Source organism: Lepidochelys olivacea, assembly GCF_965140295.1.
Source record: "Lepidochelys olivacea isolate rLepOli2 genome assembly, chromosome: 17".
NCBI classification, from domain to species: Eukaryota; Metazoa; Chordata; order Testudines; family Cheloniidae; genus Lepidochelys; species Lepidochelys olivacea.
In genome coordinates, this window is record NC_140427.1 from 5,101,692 (window position 1) to 5,114,955 (window position 13,264).

General features: G+C 41.4%; 1 protein-coding gene across 1 annotated transcript in view; it reads left to right on the plus strand.

The window, feature by feature from the left end:
- The first annotated feature begins 271 nt into the window (after window positions 1-271).
- Window positions 272-13,264, plus strand: part of GDPD1 (glycerophosphodiester phosphodiesterase domain containing 1) — a 32,962-nt gene continuing 19,969 nt past the window's right edge. The window contains exons 1-2 of the mRNA XM_084651046.1: window positions 272-458; window positions 12,265-12,307. Of these exons, the coding sequence (XP_084507172.1) occupies window positions 320-458; window positions 12,265-12,307 (182 nt within the window). The 5' untranslated portion in view covers window positions 272-319. The remainder of the gene's footprint in view (window positions 459-12,264; window positions 12,308-13,264) is intronic.

Consider the following 13,264-nt stretch of genomic DNA (forward strand, 5'->3'; position numbering starts at 1 on the left):
GATCTCAGGGAAGGTGAGACCCTGCCGGGGAACCCTTCCTGGGTGTATATGGCAGGGGGAGGGGTTAATCCCCCCTCGGAGTGGGGGTGGGACTGAGGCCCCTGGGGGCTAGAAGGGGGGAGAATGAGCCCTCAGGTGTTAGAACTGAGTCAGTTTCCCTCAAGGGACGGCCGAGCCCCCTCCTCGCGCGTGCGGCTGCGCGCCTGCGCTCTCCGTTCCCTCGCTCGGGTTGACCGGCGGGAGAGGCTGCGGCTGCGCGGGGTGGGGCGGGCTCGTGCGCGGCTGCCGGAGGCTGACCGGCTCGGGGGGAGCGGGCAGGATGGCCGGCGTCGCCCTGTGTCTGGTCTCTACGCTGGGCGGTTACTTCCTCACCTCGGTGCTGCTGCTCAAGTGCCCGGGACTGCTGCACCGGCCCAAGCGGCAGCGCTTCCGCTGCCGGCACATCTCCCACCGCGGCGGTGAGACCCGGCACCGGGGCCCGCGCGGCTCCTGCGGGAGCGGGGTCGTTTCCCGCCCTAACCCTGAGGGGTGCGGGGTCACCTCTCATCTCAAGGCTTGGGGGAGGGAGCACCCCTTTCCCCGGCTTTCCCCCATTCCTCCCCGGCACGGTGGTGGGGGATTCACCTCAAACCCCTCTCGCCAGGGCCCGGTCCTTGTTCTTGCGGGAGTCGGGGTCAGCAGCCCCCAGCCGCGCTGCGCCGCACAGGGCTGGTCATTCCCGACGCGGCCGCGGTATGTGTGTGACGCTGATCTGCCTGTTACCTGGGCGGCTTGGCTCTGCTAGGCTGGTAATAGCCGACACTGGGTGTTCTGGCTGCCTGCAACGCAGCGATTTCCGTTCGCACTGAGTGTGTCTCCCCCCCCCCCCATCTTCTCCTCGGCACCCCATTTTCATCCCCCCCCCCACCACCGCCGAATTGTCCTTGGTTTCAGGGCTGAACAAATTCTCCAGTTCCAAGCAAATCTCACATGGAGACCCCTGGCTTTCCGTGGAATCCACATTTTGGTGGTTTCTACCCCATATTCAAAGCGGGCCCAGATTCACTATCATTTTTTTTTCTCACGCACACAAACAAAAGTGTGCTCTAGTGGTGAGAGCAGGGTATTGGGAGTCAGACTTCTGGGTCCTATTAAAATAATGAAAACATTTTCTAAAACCTAACTTTTACAAAATCTACGTTTCTGATTAGTGATTGACCTAAGTAATTTTGCACATAGTGTGTTTTCTAGGGTATGTTAGTTAGCATATAACCAGCCTATTGATTTACCTTCTCCATAGTTGCACCAATCAGCAGCTTTAAAAGTTAATTCTTATTCAATAGGATGGTTATCTGTTAGGCACTTCTATGCAAACAACCTTTAACTGAATGAAGGACAGTGTATATGCTGTATACTACAACTAGGGCAGTAATACTAACCTCAGGATACTGAAACAGCTAGTTCACCATGTAAGACTGATACTGTGAGAAGTGTGTTGGATGTATATATAACGTAGTAGAAAAGAAAAGGAGTACTTGTGGCACCTTAGAGACTAACATTTATTGGAGCATAAGCTTTTGTGAGCTACAGCTCACTTGATCGGATGCATACAGTGGAATGCATTCAGCTTATGCGCAAATAAATTTGTTAGTCTTTAAGGTGCCACAAGTACTCCTTTTCACAGATGCAGACTAACACGGCTGCTACTCTGAAACCTATATAACATAGTGTTTGCTAAATAAAACTTCTTCAATCTACTGCTTTGGATATATTGTCAGGACCTTGCTGTGTTACCACTATGAAATTCAGAAATCAAGATATCTCTTAACCTCTTTGAGTTTCTCTTTGTACTGAGATGGCGGATCAAACTCTAACCCTTCTATCTCAGTTTACAGCACCTGCATAGAAGTCCTCATCCATTATTTGTAGATAATCTTCCATTGGTCTAAATTTTGAAATGGTAAATCTGAAAGATCAGTAACCTGAGCCCTGATATTCGATGCTAGAATCCATGCAGGCTGTGCAGATTGAGTTGCAGCCTGTTTTGAAAGCATTGCGTACCAGTCACACTCATTGCAAATAGGCTTCCACTTTGTATGTTTTTAATTGATAATGAACTATATTTTCTTGTGGTCATTGGGGGTTTGTACCGAGACTGTTATATGTACGAAGTTGAGGGAGGAGAGCCTTCTTATTTCATATGTGTTTTTGTAGAGTTCTGTCATCTTATAACTCATCTGCTGCTCTGTCCATGACTCTCATCTGCCCCACATTGATGTTCTCTGAAGTAGAATGTGAAATGAAACTCTCTAGATGTGGCCACTTTGGCTCAGTGCCAAGTATGCCAGGGAAGGAGGTCTGCAATTGTTTGTACCTTTGGCTATATATCTGACATACCAAGTAAGAAATAAATCACTGTGGAGAGGTACCTAAACATATAATATGTCAGAACACACGTTGTAAACCCAGCCTTTGCGTTTCGAAGGAAGGAAGATGATTCATTGCAGTAGTTCATTTTGTTATTTCAGTTCCTCTGTCACAAGTTAGTTCATGGAAATTGTGTTGCAGAACTAGGGCTCCTTTTTCAAAACATTACAACAGACATTTCCAGGGAATCTGACAGGGTGGATTTGATTTAAATCACTAGCCAGGAAGACTCGATTTAGTCATGGATTTCTACATAAAAATGCATTCTTTTTGGTTGCTATAACCTTTATACATATTCTTCACAATCAGAGATAGATGTAGGTTTCATTTTTAGAAGGTACACACTATACATTTTTAAGTGATTTATTTTGAAAACTTTTCAGATTAGTTTTACAGCTATATGAGAAAATGAATATTGTTTGGTTATTTCATTTACCAAAGTCATTGAGAGGTGAACTATCTCCAGTTCAACAGGTTAATCATTAATATTTGGAGGATTTTCTTGCCATGCTGCATTAGGAGGAGAACATCACCAGACAGATATTTAAATTGTTTTATTTAACTAAAACAACGTTATGTATTCCGCATTTTTTTTCTTCAACAGCAAACATATAATATTTTAACAAAATAAGCATATGAATTTTTGATTTTAAACATTCAAGTTTTTTAAAATCAGGTTTGTTTTTGTTAATTGTTTTTAACTAAAATAGTTACATGAAATATTTAAAAAAAAACACCACAAAAATTTAATAGACTATGGCAGCCAAGTCAACATAAGAAATTTAAAATATTGGCTTCTGCAGCTAACTCAGTGGTCTTCACCTTCATTTTCCTGTTTGTTCATAATCTGGAAAAGAAGAACAAGCTTACTTGCTTTTTCAGGTCCCAAACAATTTCTCAATTTCGAATGAATTAGTCCAAAGGAAGAAAATATTCTTTCTACACTGACAGAAGCAGCTGCTGTTATTAAAAGTAAGATTATCACTTAAACAGTCTTTGAATCCAAGTACTTAAGTGACTTCCAGCAGTTCACTGGTGTGACTTTCTTTAAAATATCATCAGCAAACGTATGTTTCTCGAATGGCTCTTATTCCCAAACTGCATCTCTTTTACGGCCTGCTGCCATTATAGGCTTTCCCTTCTAGTGAGAGAATGGTATGGTAGATCTCAAATCAATGAAGGCTACACTCAGAAAGACCTCAAGACTTCTGGAATATGCTGCTCAAACAGTTTCACTTTTGTTTCTACTGCCTGTCCCTCCCTTCTCACATTTATCTCCAGACTTTTTCTCCTTGTCCAGATTTATTCCACCCCCAAAAATCTTCTATTCTAGGGGTGGCCAACCCATGGCTCCGGAGCCACATGCGGCTCTTCAGAGGTTAATATGCTGCTCTTGGCATAGGCGCTGACTCTGGGGCTGGAGCTACAAGTTTCCAATGTGCTGTGGGGTGCTCACTGCTCAACCCCCAGCTCTGCCCCCACTCCACCCTTTCCCCCAAGGCCCCTGCTCCTTCCCCCCGAGCCTACCATGCCATCAATCCTCCCACCCCCAGAGCCTCCTGCGCACACGAAACAGTTGATTGCAGCAGGCAGGCGGGAGGGGGGAGACACTGATTGGTGGGGTTGCTGCCAGGCAGGAGGTGCTGGGGGCTGGACGGGGGTGCAAGCTGATGGGAGGCTGCTGATGTATTACTGTGGCTCTTTGGCAATGTACATTAGTAAATTCTGGCTCCTTCTCAGTCTCAGGTTGGCCACCCTGTTTCATTCATTGAACTTTTTGAAACCTTGCACTTTTAGAGAGAGGTAAGGGATTGACTTTGTGTACACAAATTTGCAGAGGGATGATAGGGTTGGGGTCTGTTATTTCTCACCTCTATATATTATTTATTTTAAAGCATTTTTGCTGTTAACGAGCGTGTTATCTCTGGAGACACGAATCCACAGTCTGAGAACTGCAAAACTAAGTATCTCTAATGATATATTCTAGACTGAGCATTGAGTCCCATTGGGTAGATAGAAAGCTTATGCTCAAATAAATTGGTTAGTCTCTAAGGTGCCACAAGTACTCCTTTTCTTTTTGCGAATACAGACTAACACAGCTGCTACTCTGAAACCTAAATAATCTATACAGAAACCACTATAACCCCATAAGATTGGGTCCCTAATCCATGAACTATTGGAACTCATTTACAAAACTTTTCATAAACATTATATGAATATATTGTCTCATACTATAGAATTAGAATTTATAATCCCTATTCCATGATAAGATGTCTTTGAGCTATAATGTATCTTAATTAAAACTATCTTTAGATAGGTTTTTTCCTCAAAAAGCATTTTATCCAAAAAATCTGATTTAAATAAAAAAAATAGTTTAAAAAAAAATCATTGATTTTTATCCACCCTGGAATCTGAAAGATGACATGGTAATTCTATAGAAAGGACTTAATTAGTCCTCTGGTACTCTCCCAGATTTTCTCCCTACAAATTCAAAAAGCTTTGTCTCAACCATTAACTGTAGCCTTTTATATTTCTGAGATTGGGCACTTAGCACAAGAGAAAATTGTTGATCTGATGAGGAACATAAAAATACAGCAGGTAAGTTTTAAACATTTTCCCTGGTGTTAGCTGTGTAATTTATCATTAGTCCTAAATTTCTTAGGTAGTATTGAAAAACAAAATGGTTAAGTGAGTACTTGAACAATTACCCATATTAGTTAATGAGTGAGATGAATCCTTTAGTTGAAAGACTGCGGGACAAATATTTTGTAAGAGTAAAATTTCTTTTGACTCTGGTAAAGGTAACTTTTTAAAAAAAAACAAAAAACAGTGATTTTTGTCAGGGTGATTAGTGGCTGGAGTCAGTGATTAAACTTATTTTTTTCCTGAGAACTACTGCTACAGAGCACTTGGTAACTATGTGTGTCCTAGATGTCACACAGGACTTTCTTCTCATTAAACTGTACATGCTTGCACTGGGTAATATAACCTGTCAGCGTGGTCTTAAATTTCATTCTTACATTCATGAGATGCACACATTTTTTAAAAAGAAAAGGAGGACTTGTGGCACCTTAGAGACTAACCAATTTATTAGAGCATAAGCTTTCGTGAGCTACAGCTCACTTCCTCAGATGCATATCGTGGAAACTGCAGCAGGCTTTATATATACACAGAGAATATGAAACAATACCTATTCCCACCCCACTCTCCTGCTGGTAATAGCTTATCTAAAGTGATTTCCAGCACAAATCCAGGTGCTGGAAATCACTTTAGATAAGCTATTACCAGCAGGACAGTGGGGTGGGAATAGGTATTGTTTCATATTCTCTGTGTATATATAAAGCCTGCTGCAGTTTCCACGATATGCATCTGAGGAAGTGAGCTGTAGCTCACGAAAGCTTATGCTCTAATAAATTGGTTAGTCTCTAAGGTGCCACAAGTCCTCCTTTTCTTTTTGCCAATACAGACTAACACGGCTGTTACTCTGAAACCTGACACATTTTTTAATCTTCCTTCTGCTGTCTAAGTTCTTGCACCATGTCCTTTACTTTGGCCTTTGAGTACCTTTTTCTTGCTTGCTTACCATATTATAAGGCTTGGAGTATAAATGTATCTTAAAAAGAAATTAAAACAAAATAGATAATACCAGGAGGATCTAGGCAATAGTTTGAATTTTCTATCCATCATGACTTTTCTGTGTAGCCTGCTTCCATGCTTGAAACTTTAGGAGAAATCATCTCCTGAGCTGACATCTGACTCCTGTTTCTGCTGTGGAAAATTCCTGATCACTTCATATATTCATAGATACTAAGGTCAGAAGGGACCATTATGATCTTCTAGTCTAACCTCCTGCACAATGCAGACCACAGAATTTCACACACCCATTCCTGCGAAAAACCTCTCACCTTCAGATATGTTGCCAGAGTGCAACTCCCGTTTTTCTTGCTGATTTTGTTCGTTGCTAATGGGTTTGTTTAATCCCATTTAGACTGTTGTATTATTCTCTTTTCTCACTGCATAACCAGCTGAAGTCAGCTGGTAAAAACCCCTATTCTAGGAATCTGGCTAGCAGCAGGCCAGGCAATAAAACTCCAGTTCTAGCTCAGCTACCTCCTTTGGCTGTCGGGTTCTGTGTTCACTCCACTGCCTTTGGAATCTTCAACCAACTTTCTGTTCTGGCTGCTCTTTAAACTATTCTTTCTGCTCCCCCAAAACACCCACAAGCATGACTGTCTTGCCGATCTATTTGTCTCACTGCTACCTGTGCCATGTGGCTGGCCACACCCATCATTTAAAGCCTGATTTGTAGACTTCCATGCTGCTACTGGAGATTAACTTGATATTTGCTTTTGTTTTTTCTTCACATTTTGGACTTATGGACTGTGTTACTACAATGAAGTCAAAGTTTAAGATAGTTTAAGCTTCTTGTCCTCATTACTAAGGCGTTATGTGGCTTTGCCTTATCTAAGGAATTGAGTTAAGCTACATTGATATAAGCCATGTTTGAATTAAATTAAATGTGTTCGCACACAGTCTTGCTGTAGTATAACTAAATCAGTTTAAAATCGTACATTTAAATTAAACTGGTGCAACTTTGAATGTAGGCAAGACTTTAGATTCTAAACCCCCTTTTATTACTTCTCTTCTGAGTCTGAAGTTCATTTAAGTCTCTTGAATTAGCTCTGTGTACATTTTCTGAACAACTCTGCTATAAAAGGTTTAGAAAACCTAACCTGTGAGGAATGGTTAAAAACCTGGGCATGTTATGCTCTGGACAAAAGAAGACTGTTGGGGAACCTGACAACAGTCTTCAAATATGTTAAAGGCTATTTTAAAGAGGACTATGATAAATTGTTCTCCCTGTCCACTGAAGGTAGGAAAAGACATAATTGGCTTTGTCTTTAGCAAGGGAGATTTAGATAAGGTATTAGGAGAAACTTTCCAGCTGTGAGGTTAGTTAAGCTCTGGAATAGGCTTCCAAGAGAGGTGGAATTCCCATCCCTGGAGATTTTTCAGAACAGACAGATAGAGAGACAGCTAAGAAATGAAATAAAAAAAATAAGCAGTTTGTATCATGCCATCAGTCTCTCATGTTCTATCAGTCTAACCATAGTACACTTTTCAGAGTAGCAGCCGTGTTAGTCTGTATTCGCAAAAAGAAAAGGAGTACTTGTGGCACCTTAGAGACTAACCAATTTATTTGAGCATAAGCTTTCATGGCTCACTTCATCGGATGCATTCAGTGGAAAATACAGTGGGGAGATTTATATACATAGAGAACATGAAACAATGGGTGTTATCATACACACTGTAACCAGAGTCATCACTTAAGGTGAGCTATTACCAGCGGTGGGGACACCTTTTGTAGTGATAATCAAGGTGGGCCATTTCCAGCAGCTGACAAGAACGTCTGAGGAACAGTGCGGGGTGGGGGGATAAACATGGGGAAATAGTTTTACTTTGTGTAATGACCCATCCACTCCCAGTCTCTAGTCAAGCCTAAGTTAATTGTATCAAGTTTGCAAATTAATTCCAATTCAGCAGTCTCTTGTTGGAGTCTGTTTTTGAAGTTTTTTTGTTGAAGTATTGCCACTATTAGTTCTGTAATCGAGTGACCAAAGAGATTGAAGTGTTCTCCAACTGGTTTTTGAATGTTATAATGCTTGATGTCTGATTTGTGTCCCTGTATTCTTTTACGTAGAGACCGTCCAGTTTGACCAATGTACATGGCAGAGGGGCATTGCTGGCACCTGATGGCATATATCACATTGGTAGATGTGCAGGTGAACGAGCCTCTGATATTGTGGCTGATGTCATTAGGCCCTCTGATGGTGTCCCCTGAATAGATATGTGGACACAGTTGGCAATGGGCTTTGTTGCAAGGATAGGTTCCTGGGTAAGTGGTTCTGTTGTGTGGTATGTGGTTGCTGGTGAGTATTTGTTTCAGGTTGGGGGGCTGTCTGTAAGCAAGGACTGGCCTGTCTCCGAAGATCTGAGAGAGTGAGGGATCGTCCTTCAGGATAGGTTGTAGATCCTTGATGATGCATTGGAGAGGTTTTAGTTGGGGGCTGAAGGTGACGGCTAGTGGCTTTCTGTTATTTTCTTTGTTGGGCCTGTCCTGTAGTAGGTAACTTCTGGGTACTCTTCTGGCTCTGTCAGTCTGTTTCTTCACTCCAGCAGGTGGGTATTGTAGTTGTAAGAATGCTTGATAGAGATCTTGTAGGTGTTTGTCTCTGTCTGAGGGGTTGGAGCAAATGTGGTTGTATCGTAGAACTTGGCTGTAGACAATGGATCATGTGGTGTGGTCTGGATGAAAGCTGGAGGCATGTAGGTAAGTATAGCGGTTAGTAGGTTTCCAGTATAGGGTGGTATTTATGTGGCCATCGCTTATTAGCACCGTAGTGTCCAGGAAGTGGATCTCTTGTGTGGACTGGTCCAGGCTGAGGTTGATGGTGGGATGGAAATTGTTAAAATCATGGTGGAATTCCTCAAGGGCTTCTTTTCCATGGGTCCAGATGATGAAGATGTCATCAATGTAGCGCAAGTAGAGTAGGGGCATTAGGGGACGAGAGCTGAGGAAACGTTGTTCTAAGTCAGCCATAAAAATGTTGGTGTACTGTGGGGCCATGCGGGTACCCGTAGCAGTGCCGCTGATTTGAAGGTATACATTGTCCCCAAATGTGAAATAGTTATGGGTGAGGACAAAGTCACAAAGTTCAGCCACCAGGTTTGCCGTGACATTATTGGGGATACTGTTCCTGACGGCTTGTAGTCCATCTTTGTGTGGAATGTTGGTGTAGAGGGCTTCTACATCCATAGTGGCCAGGATAAAGTTGCCATTCGACCTGTCAGTCTGAGAGTCCCACAGCCAGTGACCTCTGCAGTTAAATTCTATGAACTAGTGGAAATGAGTGAGGCCTTGTCTAAACACAGAAGCTGCACCAGTTAACTTAAAATGGTATCATGCAGTTTTTGTATCTGGAGTCTTACATCAGTTTAAAAGTATTTCAGTTTAACTTGCACCTGTAAATTTACCAAGCTAAACAGATGTAAGCAGAGTCAGGATGAGCTCCACCCTGACATCTGGTGGTGAAGTGTGGCAAGTTGTGGAAAAGAACTTCAGGGGCTGATCTCATTTTGCATAGGCACACCCACCCCACCTAGAATGAGGCCATAGCTGCCCAAATGGTCACTTTGGCTGCTGTGGGATCCCCAGTGTCTCTGTTATTGGGGCAGGAAGAATAAATTGTTATTACCCTGATTATGGGAATCAAGGACAGTGGAACTGTACTTGGCCTTTTGTTATGATGGAGGGAGTCGCCATCAACTAAGTAGCACTCGCTAGGCAAGGGACATGGGTTCCAAAACTCTGTGAATTGAGAGAGGCTGGGGACAGGTATTCATACTTGGTGGCATGGGCCCCCTGCAATGCATCCAATGAAGTGAGCTGTAGCTCACGAAAGCTTATGCTCAAATAAATTTGTTAGTCTCTAAGGTGCCACAAGTACTCCTTTTCTTCTTCCAGATACTGTAGCTCTTATATGTTTCCAGTTTTTTTTTTTATTTTATGGACTATGATCCTTGTTTAAAAACAAGTGTATCTACATGCTAGGCTAATTTCAAAGGCTTGTTCAGGATTAGGGAAGGGTCATCTTAATCTTGCAAATCTCTTTTTAGATTACTCCTGGCTCAGAGTAAAATAGGTTTGTATATCTGCCCTCTTCCCAGCTGAAACTAATGTCCTTTTCACTACCCCCATGCCAGGCCCCTCTATCTTGGCAAAAATCCTTTTGGATGCTAATTAGGCTTCTGTTTATTTTACTCAAATTGATTCAGGGAGTATCCTAAATGTAAAGGTACAGGCTTCTGTTTTCTAATAATTCCAACTTTGTATCAAATATGAATTTTTGGCAGGTAGAATTAAATTTGTCATAATTCTACAGTAACCTTACTCTGGTCATTCAGGGCATTTTGTGGCTGTTTCCTGTCTATTTAGGTCATAAACTGCATGGGGCAAGAATGTAATCTTCCTGTGTTTTGTACAGTCCTAAACATGCTGCACTTAACAAATAGCCTCATGAAAGTGGCCAGGCCCTCTTTAAAATTTATAATATTTTAATCTCATCTACAGTATTGCAGAAAATGGAACGTGTCACACAGATAATATAAGACATAGACCATAAGTAGTTAAAAAATTATCATGTCCTGTAGACAAGGAGTTTTCTAACTTTTTCACAGCGTGGACCACTTCTTTAGAGAGTGTCACATGGACTATCTTCTGTCCCGTTTACAATAACATATCATCACAGTGTGGCAACTACAGCAACTAGTTAAATGAGAAAGTAATAAGATTTTTTTTTCTGTTTTTAATTTACCTTCTTTTAGTGCGATGATGTATTCTGAAACAAGTAGAATCCAAGACTATGTAACCAAATAGGCCTGTGGACCAACAAATGCTTTGCTGACTGCAGTTTGCGAACCTCTGATGTGGAGTCATTGCCGAAATTTGTTCACAAAAATAAATAAGGCTTGACTTCTCATTCTGAAGCCATCTTCAGTTTTATTGTGTCTTCCCCATGCAATATCAACATGGAACACATTTAGAGCAAAATTTTTAGTGTCTCTAGTGGAAGCTATAGTAGTGAAGAGGAGTATTTTGAACACTGGCTGGGCGGTATTGTTAGGGAGAGTAGGCTTCAAGAGCATGGTCAGTACACTCTTTCTTTCACAGTGTTCATTCTCCCCCGTCCCTGAAGTAGATCTCTTGTGTGTTCTACTGCTATATCATGGAACCCATTCTCATGACCGAAGATACTCGAGACAAAGTTCTCCAGTAGTGGGGTGTTACTGTTGGCCTGCCATCTCTTGAGATGATGTTAGTTCAGCTCAGTTTCTAAAGAATTCAGTTTGCACCATCTCTGTCTGGAAGCTGAAATTATCTTCTCCACAGCACATACTGCCCTCATTTGAAAGGGCCTTAGGCTAATCTTAAATCCCGCAGCTGGCTTTGTGTTCGCATGTTCAATAAGTTTCGCAATGTTTTAGTTAATCTGCAGAATTTGTCAAGAAGTCATACAGGATTCATTATTCTTAGTACTAGCAGTGGGAGTCAACCCAAGTCTCTTGACTGATATCAATCAAAGTTCTCTTGTCTGAAGCAGACTTGTTTTGTGGCAAGTGTCTTATTATAGATAATTGTTAAGTGTCTGGTTCATTTCACCTGTGCTATTGACCTAGCACTTTAATGCAAATTGAAAAATAGTCTGAAGTATGTAGTATTCTAAATGTCTTGTTGGTGATTTGCAGATGATATATAATGAGGATAAAATGCATTTTAGGGAGTTCTACAAAACAGCCGTCAGTTGCTTTTTTTGATATAGAGGTTCAGGGCAGGGCACTATGTCTTGGGAGTAGTAGTCTTTGTGGACCACAGATCTGTATTCTGTACATTGAGTAGTCTGCTCTACTTTATGCCAGTTATGTGGGGACCTCTGGCAAGTTCCCCATATGGCCCTTTGGGGAAAGTCTGAGTCTCTAATTTATATAATACTCAAGAATAACTTGAGTGCTTTCTGTGTTCAAAGTGCTATACTAACGCTAAAACTTAAAACACTTCTATGAGATTAAGTATTAGCCCCATTTTACAGAATGGAAAGCTGAGGCTCAAAGAGGTGACGTGACTTGTTTAAAATGATACAGTCAGTCAGTGTCAGGATTCCTGGCTCATTCCTCCAGACCACATTCCCTCATAAACTGACACTTTTTACCCACTGAATTGTTTACGTTCAGTGGTATATTTTCCCTCAGGGTATCATAAAAAGATGTCTTTTATGAAATTTGTTCTTGATGTTTTCACAGGTGCTGGAGAGAACCTGGAAAACACAATGACAGCTTTTCGCCAGTAAGTACAAAAGGAACAAATACCTAAAATAGTCTTATTTAATAATTTTGTCTGTATGCGACTCATTAAAGAATTGTATTTGGCACATAGCAACTGTTTAAGATACAGTATTCCATTTCTATAATAATACTTTACGTTTCTATAACTAACATCTGTCATCCAGGTGCTTTACACATAGTATCATCCTCATTTACAGATGGGGAAACTGAGGCACAGATGTTGCGACTTCCCCATGATCATATGTTAAGACAGTGGCAGTTGGGAACAGAACCCAGGCGAGCTGATTACTATCTCCCTGCTCGAACTATGAAAACATACAGCATGTTTCTTTAATACTGCCTTTGAAAAGCTACATATTTAGATGCATGAGACTTGTGTTATAAAGATGGCAGTTAGTACTGACATCAGTGTATTTGAAAATCAGAGTAGCCTGGTGTCAGTTCTTTGCACTGCATTTGGGCCACTATATGGAGATTCATTTTGTTCTTTCAATAAATTACAAAGCTTTTTGCATAGTTCATGTGTTGCACAGATGTCTCTTGAAGAGATTTACCACAGAGGACAAAGAGGGGAGACCAAAGTGGGCTAGGGGATTCTACTCATGGCATTGTCTGGTGACTTCTGTATTTAAATGAATAGTGTATGGGAGAAAAAGGAAATGTTAAACCTGGTGTTTTTTTCCCTTGGCTTCAAAAATTAAACACAGCAAGTTAGTAAAGTTCTGCATGCATGTCTCTGTGAAAAGCATTCCTGGAACTGAGTGTCTCTCTCTTTTTGGATTAGATCTCTTATTTTAAGACTTCCATTTATTTTCAAATCTCTTCTTAAAACTCTTCTCTCTCTTCCTCTCGTAACTACAGTATCTTTACACCGTTGCTTTCTGTAATTTTTATCATTTGCTGTTACTAGTGGGATATAATTCAAAAGACTCTAGTGTATTTCAAATAACAGTGCACA